The sequence below is a fragment of the Cervus elaphus genome, chromosome 15 (genome assembly GCF_910594005.1).
Source record: "Cervus elaphus chromosome 15, mCerEla1.1, whole genome shotgun sequence".
In the NCBI taxonomy this organism is placed as follows: domain Eukaryota; kingdom Metazoa; phylum Chordata; class Mammalia; order Artiodactyla; family Cervidae; genus Cervus; species Cervus elaphus.
Window position 1 is genome coordinate 73,912,080 of NC_057829.1, and position 25,386 is coordinate 73,937,465.

A 25,386-nucleotide genomic window follows, 5' to 3' on the forward strand; every position below is an offset into this window, starting at 1 on the left:
CATTTTTTATGTTTATTGGCCATCTACCTTTCTTCAGTAAATTCTTTGCTTATATTTTTTGCCCATTTTTCTGTTTGGATGTTTTACCTGGAAGCACTCTTTGTCCATTAAGCATGGACATTCATTGATAGGAAGAAAAACACTTTATTCTGAAGCACTTGCGGGCAAGGGTAGGGCCCTTGGAGCAGGTACTGAGGAGCCGAAAGTCTTTGTTTGACATTAGGGATGTTAATCTTCTGTCTGTTAAGTGCTGCAAATATTTTATTCAAGTCTGCTATTTGTTTTTAAACTTTATGCTGACTTTCCTCATGTAGGAGTTTTAAATGTTTCAGTATTCACACCTGTTAGTTTTTTTCTGGCTTCTGGGTTTCCTGTCTTGCTTAAGAAGTTTCCCGCATCCTCATGTTACATAATTAGTCTACTCTGTTTTCTTATAATGCTATTATGGCTTTACTCATTTAAATTTGTATCTTTAATATTTCAGGAATTTCTGTTTAGAATAGATGAGGAATTTTATGTTCCCAGCATAGATGCTATGTTTCTGAGATCGTTCCTCTCAGCACTCTGAATGCATTGCTATGGTTTAGTCGCTAAGTTGTGTTCAACTCTTGTGGCCCCATGGGCTGTAGCTTGCCCGGATCCTCTATCCATGGGATTCTCCAGGCAAGAATACTAGAGTGGGTTGCCATTTTCTTCTCCAGGGGATCTTCCTAAGCCAGGAATTGAACCCAGGTCTCCTGCATTGCAGGCAGATTCTTTACCAATTGAGCTACAAGGGAAGCCCTGAATGCATTAAGGGACCCATAATTTTTTGAGTAAAAAAGCCCTGTGTATAGTATGATCCTATTCATGTACTCATTTATATGAATAATTCTACAGCTTGTTAATGCTGGTTGTTAATACAAATATTAATATTGGTAATTTTTGTGTGATAGGGTTGAAGAGGATTTTTTCTCCTCATCTGTATTTTTTTGTTTTGCTACATGAACAATTATTATTTGTGCACCAAAATGTATGTAAAGAAAGAAGTATCAGGAAGAGTGCTATTAACCCAACACTTCACATTGACCTAGGCCCCATTCTTGAAAAGCCATGAGTCTATAAGTCATGAGTCTTCTTGAGGGCTAGCCCCATGTTTCTTGGGTGCCTGTCCTTCCCACAAAGCTATCATGGAGCCTGACCAGCAGCAGATGGTGCAGCTCAATTGATTACATTTCTCTATGAGCCCACAGTGTCATACAGATGTGAAGACAATAGGCTGGCTCACTGAAAAGGATGGCTCTTCTGGACAGAAACGTTATTTCCTTGTTCCTCCCTCTCTCCTTCCACAGTAGGCTTGCCACATATCTTGGGAAAAGTCCACCCTCTAAACAATAGCCAAGGCAAAATAAATTTATTGACTTGGCCAAAAAGTTCATTCCAGTTTTTGCACAAGATGGCACAAAAACACCAATGAAATTTTTGGCCAATACATTCCAGGCCAACTCATCAACAAGTATGATAATTAGATCATTCCTAGACAGCCAGCCTTCAAGAACAATTCAAAACCAAGGGATTACCCCTCTCTGTCCCCTTGGTTGGGCAGTGTCTAAGTGTTCAGGATATTGGAAAATTTCCTCTTTAGGCATCCAAGCATTATTTATTTAAAACATTTGCAAGGAAACTTTTTCTAAAATAATATTCTCTAAAGCCCTGCCTCGCTAACAGTAGAAATACAGTGCAGTCATTTGAAATTTTCTTGAAAAGTCCTTGAAGGGTCAGTTATCACAATAGGCTCCTAGGCGTGATGGCCTTCAGAGCTACTGACATGTGTAAACATGTTTGCTCGAGTGCTATTAACATGGGTTGTGTTGCTTTTAAAGATCTTGTTTCTGCTCAACAGTTTTTTTCTCCTTCTTTGCTTTCTTGGTTGCCTTTTGTGTTCTGTCAGTCATCAGTTCCTAGGATGATGACGTCAGTCATCAGTTCCTATCTTTAGCAGACCCAACTCCCTGCTAATCAATCGTTTGTCATTTGTGGTCAGCCAGGAAGTCAGAAAACCAAGCATATTCTCATTATGAGAAAACATAGGTTTCAAGAGAAGAGCTAAGGTAAGCTTTTCTCGGAGTAAAGAATATGAGGTAGACTGACAGATGGGTTAACTTCTTTTGATTATTCAGAAGCCTTTGGGATTTTTTTCCTGGTTTTCACATTGATGAAAGCTTTAGTCCCACTTTACAGATGAGGAAACAAATGCCAGACAAGGCGACTTGGTCAAGGTCACAGTGGTAGCTGAGTGGCAGAACAAGCACTACAACCAGGGTGTCTTCCTCAGGTCCATGGCCCTGTCAGGCCCAGCCCTGGACGCGCTCTCCTTGATGAGCCAAGTGGCAGGAGCTCGGCCAGGGCGGAATTCATCACTGTGTCTTTTGTGTTTTCCACCAGTAGATTGGGCCAGCTGCAGACCCTTGCTTCTCTGGGAGGCTTAACCAAACCTATGATCCACCTGGATCCCTTCTGCTATGGACGTAGGCCCCTTCGTCATTAGAAATGAGAGCCTGGCAAACAGCTGTGTTTACATCTCGAGGGCTAGTTGAGTACTGCTGGGTCCTGGCCGGGATCGTTCCACCTTATCGTCTGTAGATAGCGATGTGCTGAAGGCTGCACAGTGCTGACTCAGATTGCAATCAGCAGCAAAACACGTAGTCCTGAGTGCGTGTGCATGTGCGTGTACACACACACACACACACTCACTCACTCACTCACTCACTCACTCTCAGGCAACTTCAGCCAATTGCAACTCTGTGACACATTCTTTCCTCAACAGGCCAACTCCTTCCCAGGAGGTTGTGAGCTGAGCCAAAGCAAACTGGCAGGACAGCAAAGGTCCCAGGATGCTTTGTCTGTGGAGCCAAGACCATTCCCCAGAGCTGGGTGCCAGCCTCCTGCCCCACAGGGCTCATTCTCATGTCTTTCATGCAGGGAGGTGGCTGCATGGCCACAGAGGAGAGAGAGGGGCATGGGGCCGCGCAACATGCAAGAACAGGAACAAGGGGCAGCTTTGGACCCCTGCACATTATGTGCAAATCCTGAACTTTTGGGTTGGCCAAAATATTCCTTCAGGTTTTTCCATAAGATGGTATGGAAAAATCCAAATGAACTTTTTGGCCAACCCAGTACTTCATGCAGGAAATAAAGCCCTTATAAAAAATGGTGGAACCTGAGTCTTTCTCTTTAGAAATTCCACAGTCTGGTGTTCCAGATGGTAGAGGACTAACTATCATGACCCTGATCTGCTCCCTGCCCTAGTCAACAGCCTCTAACAGCTTCCAACAGCCTGGCCCCATAAAGTACAAACTATCATTCAAGACCCTTCATGGACTGGCCACAGCTTTATCTCCCTCCCAGCCTAGAATTACCCTCTTTCTGCTCTCCGCCTTCATCGTCTTTTATCTGTACCCCTCCTAGCGTACTTATCACTTTCCACTGCATATTATACTTGTTTTTATGGGTCTTATCACTCCTACTGGCCTAGTCTATGAACTCCTTAAGGGCAGGGCCTATGCTTATCTTTGTACCCTGAGTTCTTAAAACGGTACAGGATGTTGTGGGGTGCTCAGTAAAAATTGTTGAATTAAACCAAAAACTCTCCCTGATGGCTGAGCTCAGCTTGAGAGACACAGCAATACTTTAAATTTACCAGTGTCCCAAGAGCAGGAAGGACACCTCCAGCCTAGCTTGGTGGAGAGCATTTTGGACAGAAATCTCAAGGCCCAATCCTTCCCTTGCATTTAATTTCTAAAATTTAACAATTTTATTTTCATTAATTTTGGCCATGCTACTGGGCATGAAGGATCTTAGTTCCCCAATCAGGGATTGAACCCAAGTCTTGTGCATTGGAAGTCTTAACCACTGGACCACCAGAGAAGTCCCTTCCTTGCATTTTAGAGATCCAAGTACTGGGCTAGGGATGGTGGATAGTTTTCATTTCATTTATAGCTGAGAGAGCTGAGGTTCAGCCAGCAGAAGCCAATTTCTCAAAGTGAGACAGCTAGAGGGAGGTAGAATTGGGATTTACACCTGGGTCTGCCTGACTCCAAAATCTATTTTCTGTTGTGAAAAGGGCCCCAGCCTCAGCCCCCCAAACACCCATATGTCCTGCTGCTTTCCCAGAAATGGGCTCTGGCTGACCAAGGCCAGGGAGGGTGTAAGCACTGAGGCAGGCAGTACATGGCTCCAGTCCAGCCTGAGCTCTGTGGCTGGAAAAGCTGTTTATGAACTTTGCCTGTTCCAGGCCTGGCAGCCCAGCCACCCCAGATGGGTCTTTTCACAGAAGACCCGACAGGCAGGTACTAGAACATCACACAGAGCCTTTGTCCCGAGGGTGCAGTGTTTCCCAGTGAGAAGTTTGCATTGGCTGTGCTGATGGGAACAGGGGAAATAGAGGCCCTGCTGACTGCAGGGCTCTGCTCCAAGAAGGCAAAGCCTGAGGCTCCCAAGAGGGAGGAGGGCAGAGGGGTGCAGAGGGAGCTGGGGCCAACAGGAACCCAAACAGAAACTTGGGAGAGAAACAGCCTGGGTGGTATCAGGGCTGTGGAGTAGGAACTCTTCAAGGGCTCCAGCTGGATTTTGTGTCGCCAGGCTGCATTGAGCAGTGGGAACAGCTCAGGCTAACCAGTCCTTAGGGTCATATCCTGCCTCTTACTGCTTGGAAGGCCTTGGACCATTTTTTAAATCTTTCTGAGCCTCAGTTTTCTTATCTGCTGTGTGAGGGGATAATAGAAGTATTTTGCTGGCTGTGGTGAGGACTGACATCATGAAGTATGCTCAGGCACACGTGATAAAGGCTATGAATTTTTGTAAGCATTCCCTCAGTTCCCAGGTTTATGAACTAATGAAAGGATAGAGCCGTGGAGAACACCCGGGGAGTGGTGTTGAATGACTGTTGACCGAGAAAAGGAAAACGGAATCACCATGAGTAGACCCACATTTAGAGGAACTCTGCCCCAGAAACAGCTGGGTGGGGTGGGGGGAGAAGACAATCTGTTTCCAATTAGGGAGCAGCCAAAGAAGAGCTGTGAAGTTTAGAGTTGTTGATTCATGAAGGTTTTAAACTTGGCAGGAGTATGTGTGTGGTGTGTGATGTGTATATGTATGGTTTGTGTACATGGTGTGTATAGGTATGTGTGGTGTATATATGTATGTAGTGTGTATAGTATATATACATGGTGTATATAGGTATCTGTGGTGTAAATGTGTGTGTAGTGTGTATATGTACATGGTATGTTGAGGTATATGTGGTGTATATGTGTGTAGTGCATATAGTGAGGAGGGCATGGCCACCCACTCCAGTATTCTTGCCTAGAGAATCCCCATGGACAGAGGAGCCTGGTGGGGCTACAGTCCTGGGGTCGCAATGAGTCGGACACAACTGAGTGACTAAGCACTGTGTATATAGTATGTGTACATGGTATGTATAGGTGTATGTGGTGTGTATGTATGTGATGTATGTATGTAGCATGTGTATGCTGTGTGTAGTGCATGTGTTACTTATGCGGTAAAATTTCACCTTCTCACTGAAGATCTTGTCCTTCACCTTTAATAGTGTTTAACAGAGAAGGAAGGAAATGTATTTGTTACAGAAAGGCTTAATCCTTTAGCATATATTTTTGGATTAAGTCTCCGAAAGGGTCCCAGATAAGGAAGATGAGGTTCAGAGAGGCCCCCTGTCTAAGGTCAGTCATCAGTGGTGGCAGAGGCCAGCTCTCGACCCTGATCTGCCTGACCACAGTAGGTGTTGTCAGCCTGACTCCTGAAAGAAGAAACACCCAGATGCAAATCGAGGCAGGGTGTTGTTGTATGGTCTGATCTTCAGGCAGCTTTCATGTGGTGTGTCACCCGAACACCTATGCTCTGGCTCGCAGACCCACAAACTTCCTGCGAGCACTTCAACACTCAGGTTTTATTTTTGTCTGCTCTTCCTCTGCACCATGCCCTCCCCAGTGAAGCCAACTCAGTGAGAGCAGAAATAGCTCAGGGGCTGTTGGGGCCAGTCCCTGTGCTGAGGCAGAAACATCACCCCTGGCCCAGCCCATCAGGTCAGCACGTTCCCGGGACAGCTGGAGTGTTCTTCTGCACGTTCTGCCCGCATCCAGCATGCCTGGGCTCCCGGGAGAGCTCCGGTTTCCTGCAGCTCCTGGAAGCCCCTCCAATCGCCACAGTTCCCCTCCTTGGCACGTTTTCAGCACAGCCAGGCTTCAGCTGCGAGCTCTGAAGGCAGCTTGTTGCCGTTTATTCTCCCAGCAACTTCCTGCAGACCCAGAGAGTGACAGGCAGACATCTGCTGGGTCAGACCAGGAAGTGAAACTCCCACCGGCAGCCTCAGACGGGCTCTCATACAGAAAATCGAAACTGTGTTAGCTCCAGACGTTTATTGACAATCCCCTATTCTGCACCTGATGCAGGAGCAGGGTTTAGGGCTCTCAGGAGCCCACAGACTACTGGGGAGCCAATGTGAAAACAAAAAGCTGAGCCTGGGAGACCAGCATGAAACCAGAAAGGCTTACTGTGGAGATGATGGAGAAAGAAACACTTCACTCTGCCCTGACCTGGGCAAAATTTCTCATATTTTATCCAAGTCAGAAGGATCAGTCAGAATTCAATAAGTACAAGTAATATTAATAGCAACCACAGTATTATTATTAATTAGGTATTTACAGTACATCAGGCATCCTGCTGAGTACTTTACAAACATTTTTGAACAGCAGTCCTAATGCAATAGGTACTGGATGATTCAGGTGACTTTATAGGTGAGGAAACTGGGGATCACAGATGAGTAACTTGTTCAAAACTAGAAAACACAAGAGCCAGTATTTGAACCTAGTTCTGTTAATTCCAGAACCTAAGCTGTTATACTTTATAATATGTCCAAAAATTACAGGAGTATAAACAAAGATACATGGCTTCCCAGTGGTGCTAGTGGTAAAGAACCCACTTGCCAATGCAGGAGACATAAGAGACACAGGTTCAATCCCTGGATCAGGACGATCCCCTGGAGGAAGGCATGGTAACCCACTCCAGTTTCTTGCCTGGAGAATCCCATGGACAGAGGAGCCTGGCAGGTTACGGTCCATAGGGTCGCAAAGAGTTGGACACGACTGAAGTGACTTAATTAACATGCATGCATGTGGGCATATAAACAGTTATAGGAAATCTCAGGTGGCTCAATGGTAAAAAAATCCACTTGCAAAGCAGGAGACCTGGGTTCAGTCCCTGGGTCAGGAAGATTCCCTGGAGAAGGAAATGGCAACCCACTCTAGTATTCTTGCCTGGAAAATCCCATGGACAGCGGAGTTTGACAGGCTACAGTTACCTGTGGGGTCACAAGAGAGTTAGACATGACTTAGTGAATAAACAACAACAACAAAACAGGTATATGCTGAAAAACCTTGTCCCATCCTGGACCCAGTATATCTCATCTCCCCTTAGACCTTATAGATGTCAACCGTTATATTCATTTCTGGTATATCCTTTCTTTACACAAATATAAACAAGTCAATAAATACTCTTATTTGTTCCTCTTTGTTGTAAGATAAAGTGGCATAAATTAACATTGATCTGTACCTAATGCAGTCTTAGAGAATTTTCCACTGGAGTATATAGAGACTGTCCCTGTTCTTTTACATAGCTGTATAGTTCTCCATTTGTTTATCCCAGCCTTTTAAAGACAAGGCAGTGTGTTCTCAACTGGGAAGATGTGGGTATGCTTTGCTAAACTGTTTAAATTTCACGGGGCACCAAGGAGCAAAAAGGTGTTGAGAGAGATTTAAGATTCCCTATTTGAGGCAAGAGGATGCACATAGCACAGCCTGCCTGAACATGTGGCCCCACCTGGATACAAGGACACATACACTGCCACAGTGGTGGCTAAGGAAAGCCCTTCTGTGGAACAAGTTCCAACTTATTTCTGGCCCTGTTCCCTGCAGCCTGGGGCTCCTGCTTTTTATGACATCTTCCCTATGTTATGCCTGCAAAATTTTATAGAACTTCCTGTGCCTCGGATGCAGAAGACACATGTAGTCTTAATGCGTCACCTTGGGCTAATTCTCCATTGTGCAAGAGTCCAAGACCTTCCCAGGTAGTACTTAGTGTTTCCAGGCCTCTAGTACTCCATGGGAAAGCTTGCCATCAGGTTGTTAAACACCTTTGAAAGTGAGCTGGAGTCAGCACTCCTTTTCTCTGAGATAGGGGATTCTCCCAGAGGATAATAATGCCTATGGGAATAACTTTGGTCCTTTGAAAAGAGGCATTTGCTTTTAAGGTCATGCTTAGTAAAAACCTTGGTGGCTTCAAAGGGGTTGTGCAGTTTCCAAAACAGCAGTCCCATCAACTCACACAGTCTCCTGTCTGTTGCCTTTGTGTTTACTAAAGTGTAGGGCTTTGAGCTTTCCCCATGCACTCATCACAGTGATAAAGCTGCCCCTACTTGTCAGTGTGGTTCCATCCCGCCCAGTGCTTAGAAATTTACTTTCTCTCTTCAAAGGATTCTTAAGAGACTGTGGCTTATAGGAGAGCAGGTACTACTGAATAGTCTCCTGGATGAAATATGCATAAGTGTAGAAACTAGCTATATGCAGAAACCAAGATATAATACTGTGAAGATCACAGCTCAGGAAAGAATCTGGGAGACCTTTTAACCTCTACACCTTTAGAGCTGTCAAGTGGCCTTAAGAACACATCCGATGAGTAGCAGATCTAGGATTGTAATCCAGGCTTCCGGCCTTCTATCTCAGGTCCCATTCTACTATGTCACTGCTTTCCAGGGTATATTTCATAAAATCTGAATAGATATTATGTGAAAAAAAAAAAAAGAGTGCCATGGTCAAGCAAGGTCAGCAAACATTGGGCTGAAGAAAATGAAATGAGCTTACTTCTGCTAGGATTTTTCAGAACCTTTAGAAAACCATTGTTTATGGTGATCCTACAACAGGGCAGATGATCAGGAGTTTTCTCCAAGTTACTTCATCCTAGAATGCTTTTGTGGTAGAATATATGTGGAGCATATTTTGAGAGACAACACCTACTGCTTCATCTCTTGAGTAATTTCAAGAGTTCTTAAAAGATAAATTCATGGATATGGGAGCTATGGCCTTTGTTTAGGAGGCTCAGAGGATTTTTTAATATGTATTTTTAATTTATCGAGCATTGCTTTGCAACATTGGTTTGATTTCTGTTTATATATCTGACCTATTCAGGTCAACAAAATAGAAGGGCACTGTCATACCTGACTGGAGTGACTATTCAGTTCAGTTCAGTCGCTCAGTCGTGTCTGACTCTTTGCGACCCCATGAATCACAGCACACCAGGCCTCCCTGTCCATCACAAACTCCCAGAGTTTACTCAAACTCATGTCCATCGAGTTGGTGATGCCATCCAGCCATCTCATCCTCTGTCGTCCCCTTCTCCTCCTGCCCCCAATCCCTCCCAACATCAGAGTCTTTTCCAATGAGTCAACTCTTTGCATGAGGTGGCCAAAGTGTTGGAGTTTCAGCTTCATCATCAGTCCTTCCGATGAACACCCAGGACTGATCTCCTTTAGGATGGACTGGTTGGATCTCCTTGCAGCCCAAGGGACTCTCAAGAGTCTTCTCCAACACCGCAGTTCAAAAGCATCAATTTTTCAGTGCTCAGCTTTCTTCACCATCCAACTCTCACATGCATACACGACCACTGGAAAAACCATAGCCTTGACTAGACGGACCTTTGTTGGCAACGTAATGTCTTCACTTTTTAATATTCTATCTAGGTTGGTCATAACTTTCTTTCCAAGGAGTAAGCATCTTTTAATTTCATGGCTGCAATCACCATCTGCAGTGATTTTGGAGCCCCCCAAAATAAAGTCTGACACTGTTTCCACTGTCTCCCCACCCATTTCCCATGAAGTGATGTGACAGGATGCCATGATCTTAGTTTTCTGAATCTTGAGCTTTAAGCCAACTTTTTCACTCTCCTCTTTTACTTTCATCAAGAGGCTTTTTAGTTCCTCTTCACTTTCTGCCATAAGGGTGGTGTCATCTGCATATCTGAGGTTATTGATATTTCTCCCGGCAATCTTGATTCCAGCTTGTGCTTCTTCTAGCCCAGCTTTTCTCATGATGTACTCTGCATATAAGTTAAATAAGCAGGGTGACAATATACAGCCTTGACGTACTCCTTTTCCTATTTGGAACCAGTCTGTTATTCCATGTCCAGTTCTAACTGTTGCTTCCTGACCTGCATATAGGTTTCTCAAGAGGCAGGTCAGGTGATCTGGTATGCCCATCTCTTTCAGAATTTTGGTATAGTCAATAAAGCAGAAATAGATGTTTTTCTGGAACTTTCTTGCTTTTTTGATGATCCAGCAGATGTTAGGATGTCCCAAAATGTCATTCCAGCTCTTTTTAGGACCACTGTTATCTCCAAAACCACCTTGATTTTGATTTGTTCCCTGTTGTGGTTACTTTGAAGGCACTTGGATTCTGCACCTGGTTTGACATATCAAGGAGAGGCCAGAGGCATTTCTTGGTGGAGCATCCACTCTGAAGATGAGCCTAAAAGTAATAGTATGCTGTGTTCCAGAAGTTCTTGGTCTTTTCTGGGACATGACTCTTTTGGGGGTCTTATTATGAATGAATTTACAGACCCCTTGGGTCAGAAGATACATATTCATCATAAAATTTGCATAGATTTTTGACATGTTTGCACCCTTTGAGGCTTATCAATAAATCACTGACCTAGATTCAATGCCCTCAAAGAGCTTTCTAAATACAAAACACACACCATGAACGTGCACATACACAAAACAAGAAATGGTGGTAAGATTTTAAGTGGCCCCGTCAGGAGTTATTTTTCTTTCTTTCTTTGGAATTCTTGGTTCTTAGAGGGTGCCTTGTTTCCTCCTAGTCCCTGTTGGTATGCTGGCTTTGTCAGTTGTGCTGGAAGGCTGCCAATCACGTTGTGTTAAATGCAAAATTGGGGGATTTCCTGGAGCTGCTTTAAAATGTCCTTGTTCTTCATTCTGAAACTGCCCTTTCTGGAAAGACAGAAAGGAGAAAGGAAAGAAGGAATAAAGAGACAGAAAGAGAGGGAGGGAGGGGGAGGGATGGAGGAAGGATGGAGGGAAGGAAGAAAGGGAGGGATGGCGGAATGGAGGAAGAGTTAGGGCTGAAGGCCAAGGTGCTGCATAGACCCACATGGAGAAAGGAGGAGGGGTGGGGTGGCTCTCTATAACATGCCTGGAGCCAGACCTCTTCCTCTTTCCAGGCCTCAGTTCTTTCGTCTGTATTCTGAGCAAGTTGGCCTCCCTAGGCTATCTCCCAGGATCTTCATCTGTCTCTGACCTTCCATGGGGTTAAGTTCACTTTATCATAAACATTTCATAATAAAAAGCAGTATACCTCTTGGCTCACCCCCATTCTTTTCTTACTTTCCACTACTTTCTTTTTACCCCCCAAATAGATAGAAGTTTGATAATTAACTTCCTTTCTTCATTAACTTCCTTTTCTTGGTATGTTTCCCTCTGTCCAGCACTGACCTCTTCAGTCTGCTCTCCACCCCCTCAAGCCTTCCCTGGTTGTGTTTCTCTGTAGATCAGGCTCTCATAATCATAACCCATGGTCACTCCTCTTATTTCCCAGCACAGAGTCCACATCATTTCCACGTCAGACTCCTTGGGCCTGCTTTGGGTGGCAAGCAGCAACTGTGCAGATGCAGACTAGCGGGGTGTGTAATGGCAGTTTATGCACACTCAGAACTCACTGGAGAGGAGGGGATGAACTCCAAAAAGTGCAAAGCCTAGCTGAGGACCCAGTGCTCCAGAAGAATGAGAAAAAAAAAAAAAAGCTCCAGAGACACAACTGGAGAACTTCTTTACTCTGACCCAACACAATTAATTCGATGCGGGGTGTGGCAGTTGTAGAAAGCACTGGAAGCACAGGGCTGAATGGTACCGTAATTGCACAATTTCAGGAGCTGGAGTTTTCATGAGCCTACAACTCAGGCCAGGTGTAGGAGATGTGTTACAATTTACGGGCTCTTTGGGAAAAGATGATCTGCTGGAGTTCCCTGACCCCAGTTTTGCTTATTTCTAAATCCTCAGGTAGCAGGGGTGATCTGGTGGGGGTGGGGGAAGAACACAATGACAAATGCACCAAGAAAACCTCTCAAAACTTGAAATGGGGAAGTAAAACCTCATTAGCCTTTCTTGGTACACACTATTTTTAAACACGGCATCTACTTTTTCGTGCCATGCTTCACATGACTCTATGCTGTTTACTCTAGGAAAGAGATTCTTGAAAATGCCCCCAAGAACAACTTCTGAACATCATCCAAAGCCTCCCAGGCCTTATGTTACTACCTTCTTTCCTCACTTTCAGAAAGCCCACATCTTCAAAATGGGCTCACCTGAGGCTCTGGGAACCAGACATGCGTTCATGTATTTAACTTATATCCATGAGACTCAGAGCTGAGTGACAGAGATAATGCAGGCCAGGACTGAATGCCAGAAGGTCTGGATTCTTCCTGTCAACATGTTCCCTGCCTGTGCAAGGCTGAGATCGTGGGACTTCATTTGCACTCTGGCTCTGCTACTAACTAGGTGTGTTGCTTTGAGCAACTCACTTAACTTCTCTGGTTTTCTGTTTCTCCATTTGTAAAACAAAGAGTTTGGATTAGAGATCCCCCAATTTCTTTTCAGGATAAAATATAAATTCCCATGGTTACCAGTGATCTAGTCAAGTTTCGTTTTCCTCATCTGTAAAGCAGAGAGAGTGATACCTGCTTGTGGACTTCACAGGGAGGGGGTGAAAGTGCTCAGTAAGTGTTAACACAAATGTCAGCTACTGTCATCATTAGGATTCTTTTTGCAGCTCTCTCTTTCTTCAGAGCATCTTTTTTATGTCTTTTACCATTTGTGCTAAAGAACAACTCAGTGCCTTACAGGAATTCCTGGAATTCAGTTTTTGGTTTGACTGAATAGGAGGCAAGATGTCAGTTCAAGCAGATAAAGTTGTAAGCGACAGTAGTGTCTGAAAGTTCTTTGGAAGGAAGTGGGCAAAGGCCTTCCATAGTGCCCAAAGAGGGGTGGCTTCTTCTTGATCTCATTTACGGGCATGAACACTGCTTACTAAGAAACTTGTGTTCTCAAATGGGGCTTTGCCCAGTGAATGAAAAGGCCTTAGAGGGTTCTACAGGCAATAGCAGTAATCTGGGGTACTTATCTTTTGCCTAGCATCTGTACCTTTCTAAGTAATTTATCCACATTAACTCATTAGCACTCCCAACCCTACACTGGCCTTTGGGATGGAGGGAGGTGATATTATCTGAGTGTTGCATTCAGAGAAAGCTCCTGGGATGAGAATGATGGTCCCTCTGTTCAAACCTGGTAGAATTCTCCCCTGCCACCACAGCAAACCCTCTCATCATTTGTCCCCCCACTACCAGAATCCCAGAGGTGCCATCTTAGTGCCTTGCCCAGTATCACGGGGTATCAGAAGTAAAATAGCTCAAGAGTCCCTGCAGGGCCAACTCCTTTACAGTGCAAGAAATCGAGACATTTGATCAACCCAGAGGGGAAGTGAAACAAAGCAACGCAGCTAGCTATGGACACAGTCAATAACTTGTCTTTATAGGCAAAAACTAGAAACCACCCTCATTCCGCCACCATACACCTTAACAAAGTAAACACACTTTGTGCCCCTCGAGCTATCAACTAGTGCTTAAACATGAAGGGTCTGGGGAAGACAAAGTACATAATGTCTAACTGACCACACAGCCCAGAGTTTCTGTGGCCAACTCTGAAGAGTTATCTCACCCTCAGCCGTAGCAGTGACCCTTCATCTCTTAAGCTCCTGCAATGGGTCATTCTTTTTTTTTTTTTTTTTTTTTTTTTTTTTTTTTTCCAGTGGGTTTTGTCATACATTGATATGAATCAGCCATGGATTTACATGTATTCCCAATCCCGATCCCCCCTCCCACCTCCCTCTTCACCCGACTCCTCTGGGTCTTCCCAGTGCACCAGGCCGGAGCACTTGTCTCATGCATCCCACCTGGGCTGGTGATCTGTTTCACCATAGATAGTATACATGCTGTTCTTTTGAAATATCCCACCCTCACATTCTCCCACAAAGTTCAAAAGTCTGTTCTGTATTTCTGTGTCTCTTTTTCTGTTTTGCATATAGGGTTATCGTTATCACCTTTCTAAATTCCATATATATGTGTTAGTATGCTGTAATGTTCTTTATCTTTCTGGCTTACTTCACTCTGTATAATGGGCTCCAGCTTCATCCATCTCATTAGGACTGGTTCAAATGAATTCTTTTTAATGGCTGAATAATATTCCATGGTGTATATGTACCACAGCTTCCTTATCCATTCATCTGCTGATGGGCATCTAGGTTGCTTCCATGTCCTGGCTATTACAAACAGTGCTGCTATGAACATTGGGGTGCACGTGTCTCTTTCAGATCTGGTTTCCTCAGTGTGTATGCCCAGAAGTGGGATTGCTGGGTCATATGGCAGTTCTATTTCCAGTTTTTTAAGAAATCTCCACACTGTTTTCCATAGCGGCTGTACTAGTTTGCATTCCCACCAACAGTGTAAGAGGGTTCACAATGGGTCATTCTTAAGGGAAATGAAAGTTGTAATTCCATCATTCTGGAGAGAATGAATTACGGGGACGGGCACTTTCCTTTTCTCTCATTCAACAGCCAAATTAATAGAACCCCTAGGAACAGGGCTTTAGGAAATGGAAAAGTCTGTGAGCAATTATAATGTGAAATGAAAAGGTACATAGTGGCCCAAGAGCTTGGGCAGCTCTACGCTTCAGATATCACCTACCCTAATGTAGAACACGATGCCTTTTGCCAAGAACACACCTGGATCAGCTCTGTGCTTCTCATAGAATTAGCACACAGTAAATATCTGAGGATTGATTTGGTGGTGCTTGGTTGGTGTTTTCTCATTTTTCAGCTTATTCTTTTTTTTTTAATTCTTTTAAAGTGTTTAGGAAAGACACAAGTGGCCAGTGTTCAAAACAGCTGGGAGGAATGTTGGTGATAGAGGCTGTCATCTGTATATTCTGGACTGGTTTCTAATACAGATTCTGTTACTTTTGTTCTGGGTTTAAGTAAGTCAGAAAAACGTTACTGGACTTCCTACACTAGTCCCTCAAGATTCTCAAGTCACATCGGCTTCTGAAAGATACAGAGGAGAGTTGGAGCAACAAACAAACAAAAAAACAAAAAAACCAGTTTTAGCTTTATTTAAGCAATTAATTTTCAAATCAACTTAATTATGAAATAATCCCTCCTCCATTTAAAAAAATATCCATTAAAGTTCCACAAAATTCAGGTTCTTTGGGAAATATCCTGGGAACTAGTAACTGAGACCAATTTCTGAACTTTACTGGTGAAAAAACAGAGGTTCCAAGAGGGGCTGAAGTTCTTACACGTAGCTAGTGAGGAGAGCTAGGACTAGAACCCTACTTCCTGACTGCCTGGTCCAAACTGATCAACTACATCCAACAACAGGGCATTCCCTAATGTGGGTCCTGGGATGCCAGGCATCATGGGTAGCCTTTGAGATAATAGGTAAAAAGAATGGGAACATTTTATTTTATAATAGGTCCTTTTAAGGGTAATTTGCTTGAAGATAGCAGTTGTTTTAGATGCTTTTAAAAATAGGTAATCATATCCTATTCTTTTGTTATCTCAGTTCTTGGGGTGCTTCCCCATTGCAGCCTGTGTTTGCCATAGGTTATATGTTAAAAGAATAAATGAAAGAATCTGCAGGAATCAGAAACAGAGAAAACAGGCAGATAGAGCAGGACGGATGAGAAAAAAGAGCCAGCAGTCACTGCTCAGTGGAAGACAGAGGTGCTCTGGCAGAGAAGGGAATGGAGACAGTTGCAGGTGATGGGAGAAAACTACAAAATGAAATTAACTTTTGATCAGGAAGCTTTGCTTTTACACAGTGACTCATAAAGCTAATTCGGAGCCTGGCCAAGCCAGGAGGTGAGGATGAGCACCAACTGCTGAGAACCTTTGTGAATCTAGATCAAGTTGGATTTATTGCACTGTTACAATAAACGTGCAAGACATTTTTTTAAAGCCCTACAACAATAACAGATGAATAACACACAGGTCTTGCTCTCAACGAGGTGAAAGGCTAATGGGGAATAAGAGAGAGAGACTCAGATAAAATGCCAGGTAGAATGTGAGCAGTGTCTTTATAGGTGCAAAAAGCCCAAACTGTGAAGAATCAGGGGACTGGAAGATCATATCAAAACATACAGAACAGAGAGCAGTCCAAGTGGGTTCCAGTCGGTGGTGTGTGTGTATGTGTGGACTGGGAGTGGTGTGGACTGGAAAGTCTTCATGTCACAGCCAACGGGCCATGAACGCTGGGCTGAGGTGATGCTCCAAGTAGGTATCGGGGAGCCGGTGAAAAAGATTTTTGTTTTGTGTATGTTACAAATGATTCCCCGGCAGGGTGACTGGCAGAAAGAGGTAAGCCAGGAGAAAGAGCTTGCTGGTGGGGGAGGACGCAATTTGGTTCCAAAGAGGCTATGGACACCCTTGAGGTGTTGCACATCAGACAATCGGAAAATCTGCCTGCAGATCCTGGCTGAGTCCTCTCCTAAGAGCACAGAGACAGCAGACAAGTTCTGGTGGTTGTCTCAGGTAACAGGGAAGCTAGGGAGGATGTGAGGAAAAGACTAGCCAAAGAAAACCTAGATAGGAAGAAAAGATGCAGGAACAGCCACGGGGGGCTGAAGTTTCAATAACGAAATTGTAGCCATGGTTGAAAACCTCAACCTTGGAGCCGGAAACCTGTGAGGTTGAATCCCAGGAATCCTAGTAGTCACATTTAGCAAAGGGACTTCAAAGAGTTTTTGAGTCTGTTTTCTCATCTATGAAATGTGAGTGATTTCCACCTCAAAGGATTGAGAGCATTCACTAATATTCTTAGCGTGGGGTTTGCACACAGTAGGAGCCAAGGAGTGAGCAGGGGGCAGCGGGAGAAGGAATGAGAGAAGAGTATTCCCCTGAGGAGCATCGGGAAATTGAGGCCGGGACCCTCGGGAAGCCCAAAGCCTTTGCTTCAGCTGAGCTTGCTGACTGGCGTGGAAGGAGGATGGGTGCCCGCAGCCTGAGGCCTTGCCCTTCCGTCCTCGCTTCCCTCCAGCCGGGCCTCCCAGCAGCGCCCCCCACCCCCCAACTCCCCGCCCCCCCTCACTCTCCCCGGCCACTCCCCCACCAGCCAGGCCCCAAAGCCTGATGCGCATGCGTCCTCCCGCGTCCTTGCCCAGCTTTCCACGTTTCACTTCCCTCCCTTTCCCTCCGCAGCGCCAGCTCCACCGCTACGATTGGCCAGAAGACCTCCTCGGATTGGCCAATAAACGGCGCCCAGTCGCCCCCGTGTTACTGGGTAGAACAAAACAAAAACAAACAGAGCGAGAGGGGCCAGAGAAGCTCGGAGGTAGCGACAGACGCTGAGGCGCGGGGTCTGGGCCGGCTGACCAGGGATCTGGGCGAGCAACAGCGGCGGCGACGGCGGCGGCCTGAGGGGTCAGTAGCGGCGGCCCGGCTCGCGCGCTCGGGAGGACTGCGCTGTCTCCCACAGCTCCTATCTCCTGAGAGGCAGCCGCTCGTTGGCGGCGGGCGGGGGGGCGGGGGGTCGTGGAGGCGGCGGCCGAGTCCTGGCCAGGCCGGCGGGGCCGGCGTCCGCCGCCTCCTCGGAGCTCGGCAGGCCCAGCCGCGTCCGCTCCAACGCCCTGGGCTGCGGAGAACCGGCCCCGGTGCCCTCCTCTGGCCCTGGCCCGGAGCTTGGCGGCGCGGGCCCGCCCCCTCTTGGATCCCCCTCCGGGCTTAGCCGGGAGCGCTGGGCTCTCGCCGTCGAGGGGCTCCTCCCCGCCCAGAAGGCCGACTTTTCATTTTCCTCTGAGGGTGGGCGTCGGGAGGCGGGTTTCTGGCCCGACTGAAATACTGTGAGGAGGGTTTGCGCCCTCCCCGCCCCGCTGGCCTCCTTGGGGTTTCGCTCTGAGGATGCGGCCAGGCGTTCCCAGACCCGCCCGGCCCACTGGAGCCCGGGCCCAGCCGCCCGCCCGCGTCCAGCACCCTGCGGGGGTCGGCCTGGCCTGGGGGCTGCAGGAGCCCGGGCCTGCGCTGCGGGGAAGCGGGCCGGGCTGCGGCGGGATGGGCTGCTGGGAGGCGGCCACGTGCCCGCCGCCCCGGCCCTGCGAGAACTTCGCGGCGCATCAGATTGGGTATAGGGGCGCTTGTTTAGTTTAAATGAAATCTCCCCGAGAAAACAAAGGCAGGGAGGGAGCCCCCTTTCTGTGAAGCGTGTGCTCTGCTGCGTTTGTCTATTTGATGCTGTGGTTTATGAGGGGAGTCTCTTTTGGTTTGTTTTATTTCCAAGAGCTTCAGAACTGCCTTCGGAAGTCAAAATCGCCTGTCTCCCCTGGCCCTAGTGAGAACTGACTGCGTAGCCAGCAGTTGTGAGATACTGACAGAGGAGTAAAATGACTAAAAATGCACCTTCCTCTGGGGGAAAAAAATGTCACCGCCTGTTTTTCCCTACATTTTCACTGTTTAATTAGACTTTTGGCATTCTTGCTAACGTAAGGCTTTTTAGGAACCCACCACTCACTTTTTAAATTATCACTACAGATATGTTGTAAATTTACTTATTGGTATTTATGCCTTTGAGCTTTCCTGGCGGCTCAGTGGTGAAGAACCCGCCTGCCAATGCAGGAGATGCTGGTTCGATTCCTGGCTCCGGAAGGTCCCTTGGAGAAGGAAATGGCAACCCACTCCAGTATTCTTGCCTGGGAAATCCTGTGGACAGAGGAGCCTGGCAGTCTACAGTTCATGGGGTTGCAAAAGTTGGACACAACTTAGCGACTAAACTGCCACCACCATTTATGCCCTTAACTTTCCTTTTTTATAGGTTTATTAAGCTCCTTAATATCTTAGCAGGCGTCTTTGAATTTTATTTTGATTGTTTTTTCTGTTGTAGTAATGAGAAAAGAAAAATAGTTGCTTAAGAGTGTAAAAATAAATGACATTTTGCTATTTTCTCTCATTTTTGCATCATTGTGGTTGAATGCTTTTAGCTGATTTTAAGTGGCTAGTTAGCAGTGGTTGTAGCCCTGGAGTGAATACAAGTACTTTTCTAGTTAACATATGGCCTAAACTTCAAAAAAATGTCGAAGTGGTTTATGAGGTATATTTCAGGAAATAGATTTTTGAGGGGAGGTAGGATGGAAAAGTGAGGCTCTTTTTGGGAATGTCTTGGAAATTGATGCTTCTGCTTGTATGTTTCTGTGAAACACAATGGATAAATGAAAACAGTGTTTAATGTTAGCCTTTAATTTTGTCTAACTTACAGTTTTATTGTAAATTTTGTAGTTTTGTGTGAAGAATGTGAAGTTTAGATTTTTTTTTTGCTTTATATTTTTCTTAAGTTTGGGGCAAAAATCTTACGGATTGTTAAGTAACTGGAAGCTCATTACTTTGAAGACAGTAAAAACATGGGACTTATCTTTGTCCTTCTGTAAATTCTTCTAAAACATCTGTGTTGTTTTCAAGTGTCCTGAGTTCTTGAATGTGTTAATCATTGCCAGAAGACCGAGACAGGGCTTTTTGTTGTTGTTGTTATAGTTATTTAATAAAAACAAACTTGATAAACTATAATCATTACCTGATAATGTTCTTTGTCCAACTGAGTGTCTTTTGTGTAATAATTTGGATATTATTTTTAGTGTTAGAAAAGCAGTATTTAAAAATTTGATATGACAGCAGAAGTCTGTGTTTTAATAAGCTTCTTTCTGGTAACTCTAAAGAAGAATCTTCCTGTGGGTTATTAAAATCTTGTATTGAGCTTGTGCACACGGAACTGGATTTAGAAGGTCAGGGTTCTAATCCTGGTTCTTCCAATGAGCACTTTCTCTGATTCTGTTAAGTTGTGTGAACAGTGGAGTTCCTACCTCAAGATTGTTTTCAGTGGTACATGAAATAACGCATGTAAAATTGTTTTTGAATTCTAAGGGGCTTTTAAAACATCAGTTATACTTTATTAGCTAAATTCTGCGGAAAGTGTCCTCTTGAAGATTATACTTATATCAAGATTGAAGAAGATTTTTAAAATGTAACTCTAGTTTAAAAATCTCACAGGCATATCATGTGACATTTTCTCTTTGCAAAACATGTGATTCATCTACTGAAATGAAATAGATTTGGCATTTTCAGCCATGGAGGACACTAATGTTTAGGTTTACGAACTGTTTGTTCATTTATCTTTATGTGTGTATTTCTAAGGTTCATTTTTTCCCCCTAAATCTGAAATTGGTAGGAGTTATGATACTGAAAGATATTTATGTAGAATCCATATGCCTGTTTCTTCTGAATAGAATGAGAGTGATTTCACCATTTTCTTAACTTCTGAAACATTATGGTAGCATCTCAGTAGCCTAAGGATTATGCCACATTAAGAAACTTGAAATTTTAGCATAAGGTATGTGTTCATTTTTGTTTCACAAAATAATACCCTTTTCTGAAGGAAAGGGCTGTAAAACTTACAAGATGTTAAAATGGTGTATGTTAAGAGATGTAAAAGTCAGTTTTTCCTTTGAGTTGCAGGAGGCGTATCATTTTTCTAAAATGACAACTAACAGTAGGTTATGTTACATGAAAACTAAATGCTTTTTTGTAATTAGTTTATTAGTCATTTTCTTTAATTTGTGCATTTTGTGTCTTTAAAAAGTCACTAGACTTCCCTGGTGACCCAGATGGTAAAGAGTCTGCCTGCAATGTGGGAGACCTGGTTTGATCGCTGGGTCAGGAAGATCCCCTGGAGAAGGAAATGGCAACCCACTCCAGTATCCTTGCCTGGAAAATCCCATGGACAGAGGAGCCTGGTGGGCACCAATCTATGGGGTTGTAAAGAGCTGGACACAACTGAGTGACTAACACACATATCTTTGAAAAAGGGCACACTGCTGGTGAAATGATTATAAATGACCTGAATGACATATCTAACTTATGTTACTTCTAAACAGATACTTAAGTACTCTAAATCATTATTTTAAAAATATTTCCAGAGAGATTCTAAAATTGTATTTGGTTACACTTTCTGGTGATAATTTTCATGAGAATGTATTTTGATAGTCTTTTTTCAAACAGTGAATTTTTATTGCTAAGTTAATTGTCTAAATAAAAGGTAACTGATTTCATCAACTAGGACCTTCCAGCATTAGTAATATTCAAACCATTTTGAAATAAGGGTCTAAAATATTGAGGTGCTAACATCATTGTCAGAGAAGGCAATGGCACCCCACTCCAGTACTCTTGCCTGGAAAATCCCATGGACGGAGGAGCCTGGTAGGCTGCAGTCCATGGGGTCATGAAGAGTCAGACATGACTGAGTGACTTCACTTTCACTTTTCACTTTTATACATTGGAGAAGGAAATGGCAACCCACTCCGGTGTTCTTGCTTGAAGAATCCTAGGGATGGGGTCGCACAGAGTCGGACACGACTGAAGTGACTTAGCAGTAATGTCATTGTGCTTACTCTTTTCTTAAATAGTTAAGATTTTTAAAAGGAGTGAGTTTTTCAGATTATAAAAATAATGCTCTCATTATAGAAAATACTAATTTAAAAAATTTCTTTGTAACAGTAATTATAGGTGCCTCGGTGATGAAATGGCAGATCTGCTTTCAGATATGTTTTAGTGTGAAAAATAAGATAATCTTGTCTTTTTTTTTTTTTTTTAGCCAAAACTGTGTTATTTGCATTTTAAAGTATTAGTTCTTATAGTTAGTTGGCAACAAACTTCAATATCTAGATGTAGCAGATTAATTATGAGCCCTGGTATTTTTAAAAAATTTGGAATGTGTATCTACTCTAACTTGAAATAAGCATGTTTAGCAAATATATCTTTTAATTCCAAGGTACAGGGGTGCTTTGCCACATCCAGAAATATGGACTTTTTTTTTCCTTTTTGGACACAGGTAAACTTATCAAGAAGATTGAAACCAAATGTTAATTAGGGGAAGTAAAGTGAACTCTTAAAAAAAGGAATTATGTGGTGCTTTTTTTTTAAACAGTCTGAGTAAGTAAATTAAACGGGCCTTAATTATGTGAGTTTGGAAGATACTGAAGTTTTTTTTTTCTTTTTTTCTTTTTAAAGAAATACATCCCAAAGGAAGAGTTCCATTTGGTAATTTAATCAGTGCAAGTGAAATTAAGGAACAATGGATGTAGAAAATGAGCAGATACTGAATGTAAACCCTACAGGTAAGTAATTATCTTGAATCTTGACTGTACTGTGAGAAAGTTTTAGGCCATTCCGAATTTTATGAAAACATCTTTACTTTAAAAACCATCTTAACTCGTGCTATAAGAAATCAGGTCATATTATTTTAAAAATCAAGTCAGTGATTCTTATTTTTATGAAATTCATCATATGTATTTTTCTGTGTGTCTTTTCACATTTCATACATTATTCTCCAGTATTTATAATAAACTCTATGGTGTAGATGGAAGAAGAATAGTGAACCTGATCATTACTATTTTCAGATGCGCTAGTTAGCAGTTTCTATAATATAAACTATTATTGGTATCATTGATATCTTTCCTAACTAATAATTTATTATAAATTAACTGTATTTTCCCCAATTTTCCGTGATGCTTCAGTAGTACATTATTGTGTGTAAAAATGATTTTGTAGGATAGATGTCCAAAATAACTTTCAATCACTTAAAATGTGTCTATACCTTTCAGGATAATCTTTGTAGAGAGCTAATTAGGATTATGAAATATTCTCAGTAGCGAGAACTTTTCATGTTGGTACATTTTAGGTAATTCTTTGCTTTATGATTAATACTGAAAAAAACTCCATGTAATTGAATGTTTAGCATATTTCATTTTTTAATATTACAGCTTCATTTTTTAATGATTTTGGTTCACTGTTGTATCCAGTTCTTTGATCTGAATTCACACTTTGAAGTTGAAGCTTCTTTGCTATTTTAAGTGTGCCAGAAAATTACTGATGAAAAAAATTACTACAATAATTAATGATTATTTTGGTGCCACTATATACAATAGCTCTATGAATACTTGTTTTTTAGGATTATAAATGAGTCTTATGTCCCTGCTTCGTTCAGGTGGGAATGGTAATGATAAAATTTAAGAATATATTTCACAGGTGGATAATTGTTTCTTCTCTGTACTGTCTAGTATGATAGCCAGTAGCCACATATGACCACTCAGCTCTTAAACTGTGTCGTATCAGAATTGAGATGTATTGTAGGTGTAAAACTTTTTCTATTGGTTACATGTTGAAATGATAAAATGAATCTATCACATTAAATAAAATATATTAAAATAAATTTCAATATTTCCTTTTTAGTTTTTAATAGGAGTATTAGGAAATTTAAAATTACATCTTTGACTTACATTATTTATTAGATACCACAGCTCTAAGTTTTATACTGTTTTCTAATTGTAACAAGTTCTGTTTCTAACCTTGTTCTTGGTGTCTCTGCTCAGTTCATCCTTAAATACTTCACTGCTTGGATGAGCCTTAGACAGTCTCTCGCAGTCAATTTAACCTGTAACAGTCCATGTTAGACAGACTAGTATATTAATTCCAGCTTTTGCTTTCACCAGCTATGTTACTTTGGGGAAGTAGGTTATGTGCTTTGACCTTCAGTTTCTTCATATGTAAAGCTGGAATTGTAAATAACCCACTTTAAAGGTTTATTACTGGGATTAAGTGAGATACTGTGCATATGTGTCATGCCCATAGCACGTATTATGTGTGTCACAAATGAAAATGTGCTTATATTGTTAAATATAATAACATAATTCAGTGGACTAGTAATTGAAAGTGTGATTGTCTGGTACTGTGGTGTAATGTATGTTGGGTTGGTTATTGAGATGTTAGAGAATTCAGAAAGAAGGATTTAGTACACAGTAGAAAATGACTTTGAAGTCACCACATTCTGTACTCTGCTGCTGCTAAGTCGCTTCAGTCGTGTCCGACTCTTTGCGACCCCATAGACGACAGCCCACCAGGCTCCCCCGTCCCTGGGATTCTCCAGGCAAGAACAGTGGAGTGGGTTGCCATTTCCTTCTCCAATTCTGTACTCAATGTTTTTTTTATCTTTTAAACTTGGGTTTTCTTAAAGTCAGATCAGTAGTGGTTCAGTTCAGTCACTCAGTTGTGTCCTACTCTTTGTGACCCCATTTTAAAACCAGCTTGAACATCTGGAAGTTCACGATACTGCTGAAGCCTGGCTTGGAGAATTTTGAGCATTACTTTACTAGCGTGTGAGATGAGTGCAGTTGTGTGGTAGTTTGAGCATTCTTTGGCATTGTTTTTCTTTGGGATTGGAATGAAAACTGACCTTTTCCAGTCCTGTGGCCACTGCTGAATTTTCCAAATTTGCTGGCATATTGAGTGTAGCACTTTCACAGCATCATCTTTTAGGATTTGAGATAGCTCAACTGGAATTCCATCACCTCCACTAGCTTTGTTTGTAGTGATGCTTTCTAAGGCCCATTGGACTTCACATTCCAGGATGTCTGGCTCTAGGTGAGTGATCACACCATTGTGATTATCTGGGTCATGAAGATCTTTTTTGTACAGTTCTTCTGTGTATTCTTGCCACCTCTTCTTAATATCTTCTGCTTCTGTTAGGTCCATACCATTTCTGTCCTTTATTGAGCCCATCTTTGCATGAAATATTCCCTTGGTATCTCTAATTTTCTTGAAGAGATCTCTAGTCTTTCCCATTCTATTGTTTTCCTCTGTTTCTTTGCATTGATCACTGAGGAAGGCTTTCTTTTTTTTTTTTTTTTTTATTTTTTTATTTTTTTTAATTTTTTTATTAGTTGGAGGCTAATTACTTCACAACATTTCAGTGGGTTTTGTCATACATTGATATGAATCAGCCATAGATTTACACTTATTCCCCATCCCGATCCCCCCTCCCACCTCCCTCTTCACCCGACTCCTCTGGGTCTTCCCAGTGCACCAGGCCGGAGCACTTGTCTCATGCATCCCACCTGGGCTGGTGATCTGTTTCACCATAGATAGTATACATGCTGTTCTTTTGAAACATCCCACCCTCACATTCTCCCACAGAGTTCAAAAGTCTGTTCTGTATTTCTGTGTCTCTTTTTCTGTTTTGCATATAGGGTTATCATTACCATCTTTCTAAATTCCATATATATGTGTTAGTATGCTGTAATGTTCTTTATCTTTCTGGCTTACTTCACTCTGTATAATGGGCTCCAGTTTCATCCATCTCATTAGGACTGATTCAAATGAATTCTTTTTGACAGCTGAGTAATATTCC

General features: G+C 43.0%; 1 protein-coding gene across 2 annotated transcripts in view; it reads left to right on the plus strand.

The window, feature by feature from the left end:
* Positions 1–17,431: 17,431 nt before the first annotated feature.
* PDCD4 (programmed cell death 4) overlaps positions 17,432–25,386 on the plus strand; it is a 28,351-nt gene continuing 20,396 nt past the window's right edge. For both annotated transcript variants that reach the window (XM_043926840.1, XM_043926841.1), the window contains exons 1-2: positions 17,432–17,585; positions 22,212–22,318. In XM_043926840.1, coding sequence (XP_043782775.1) covers positions 22,276–22,318 — 43 coding nt within the window. In that variant the 5' untranslated portion in view covers positions 17,432–17,585; positions 22,212–22,275. The remainder of the gene's footprint in view (positions 17,586–22,211; positions 22,319–25,386) is intronic.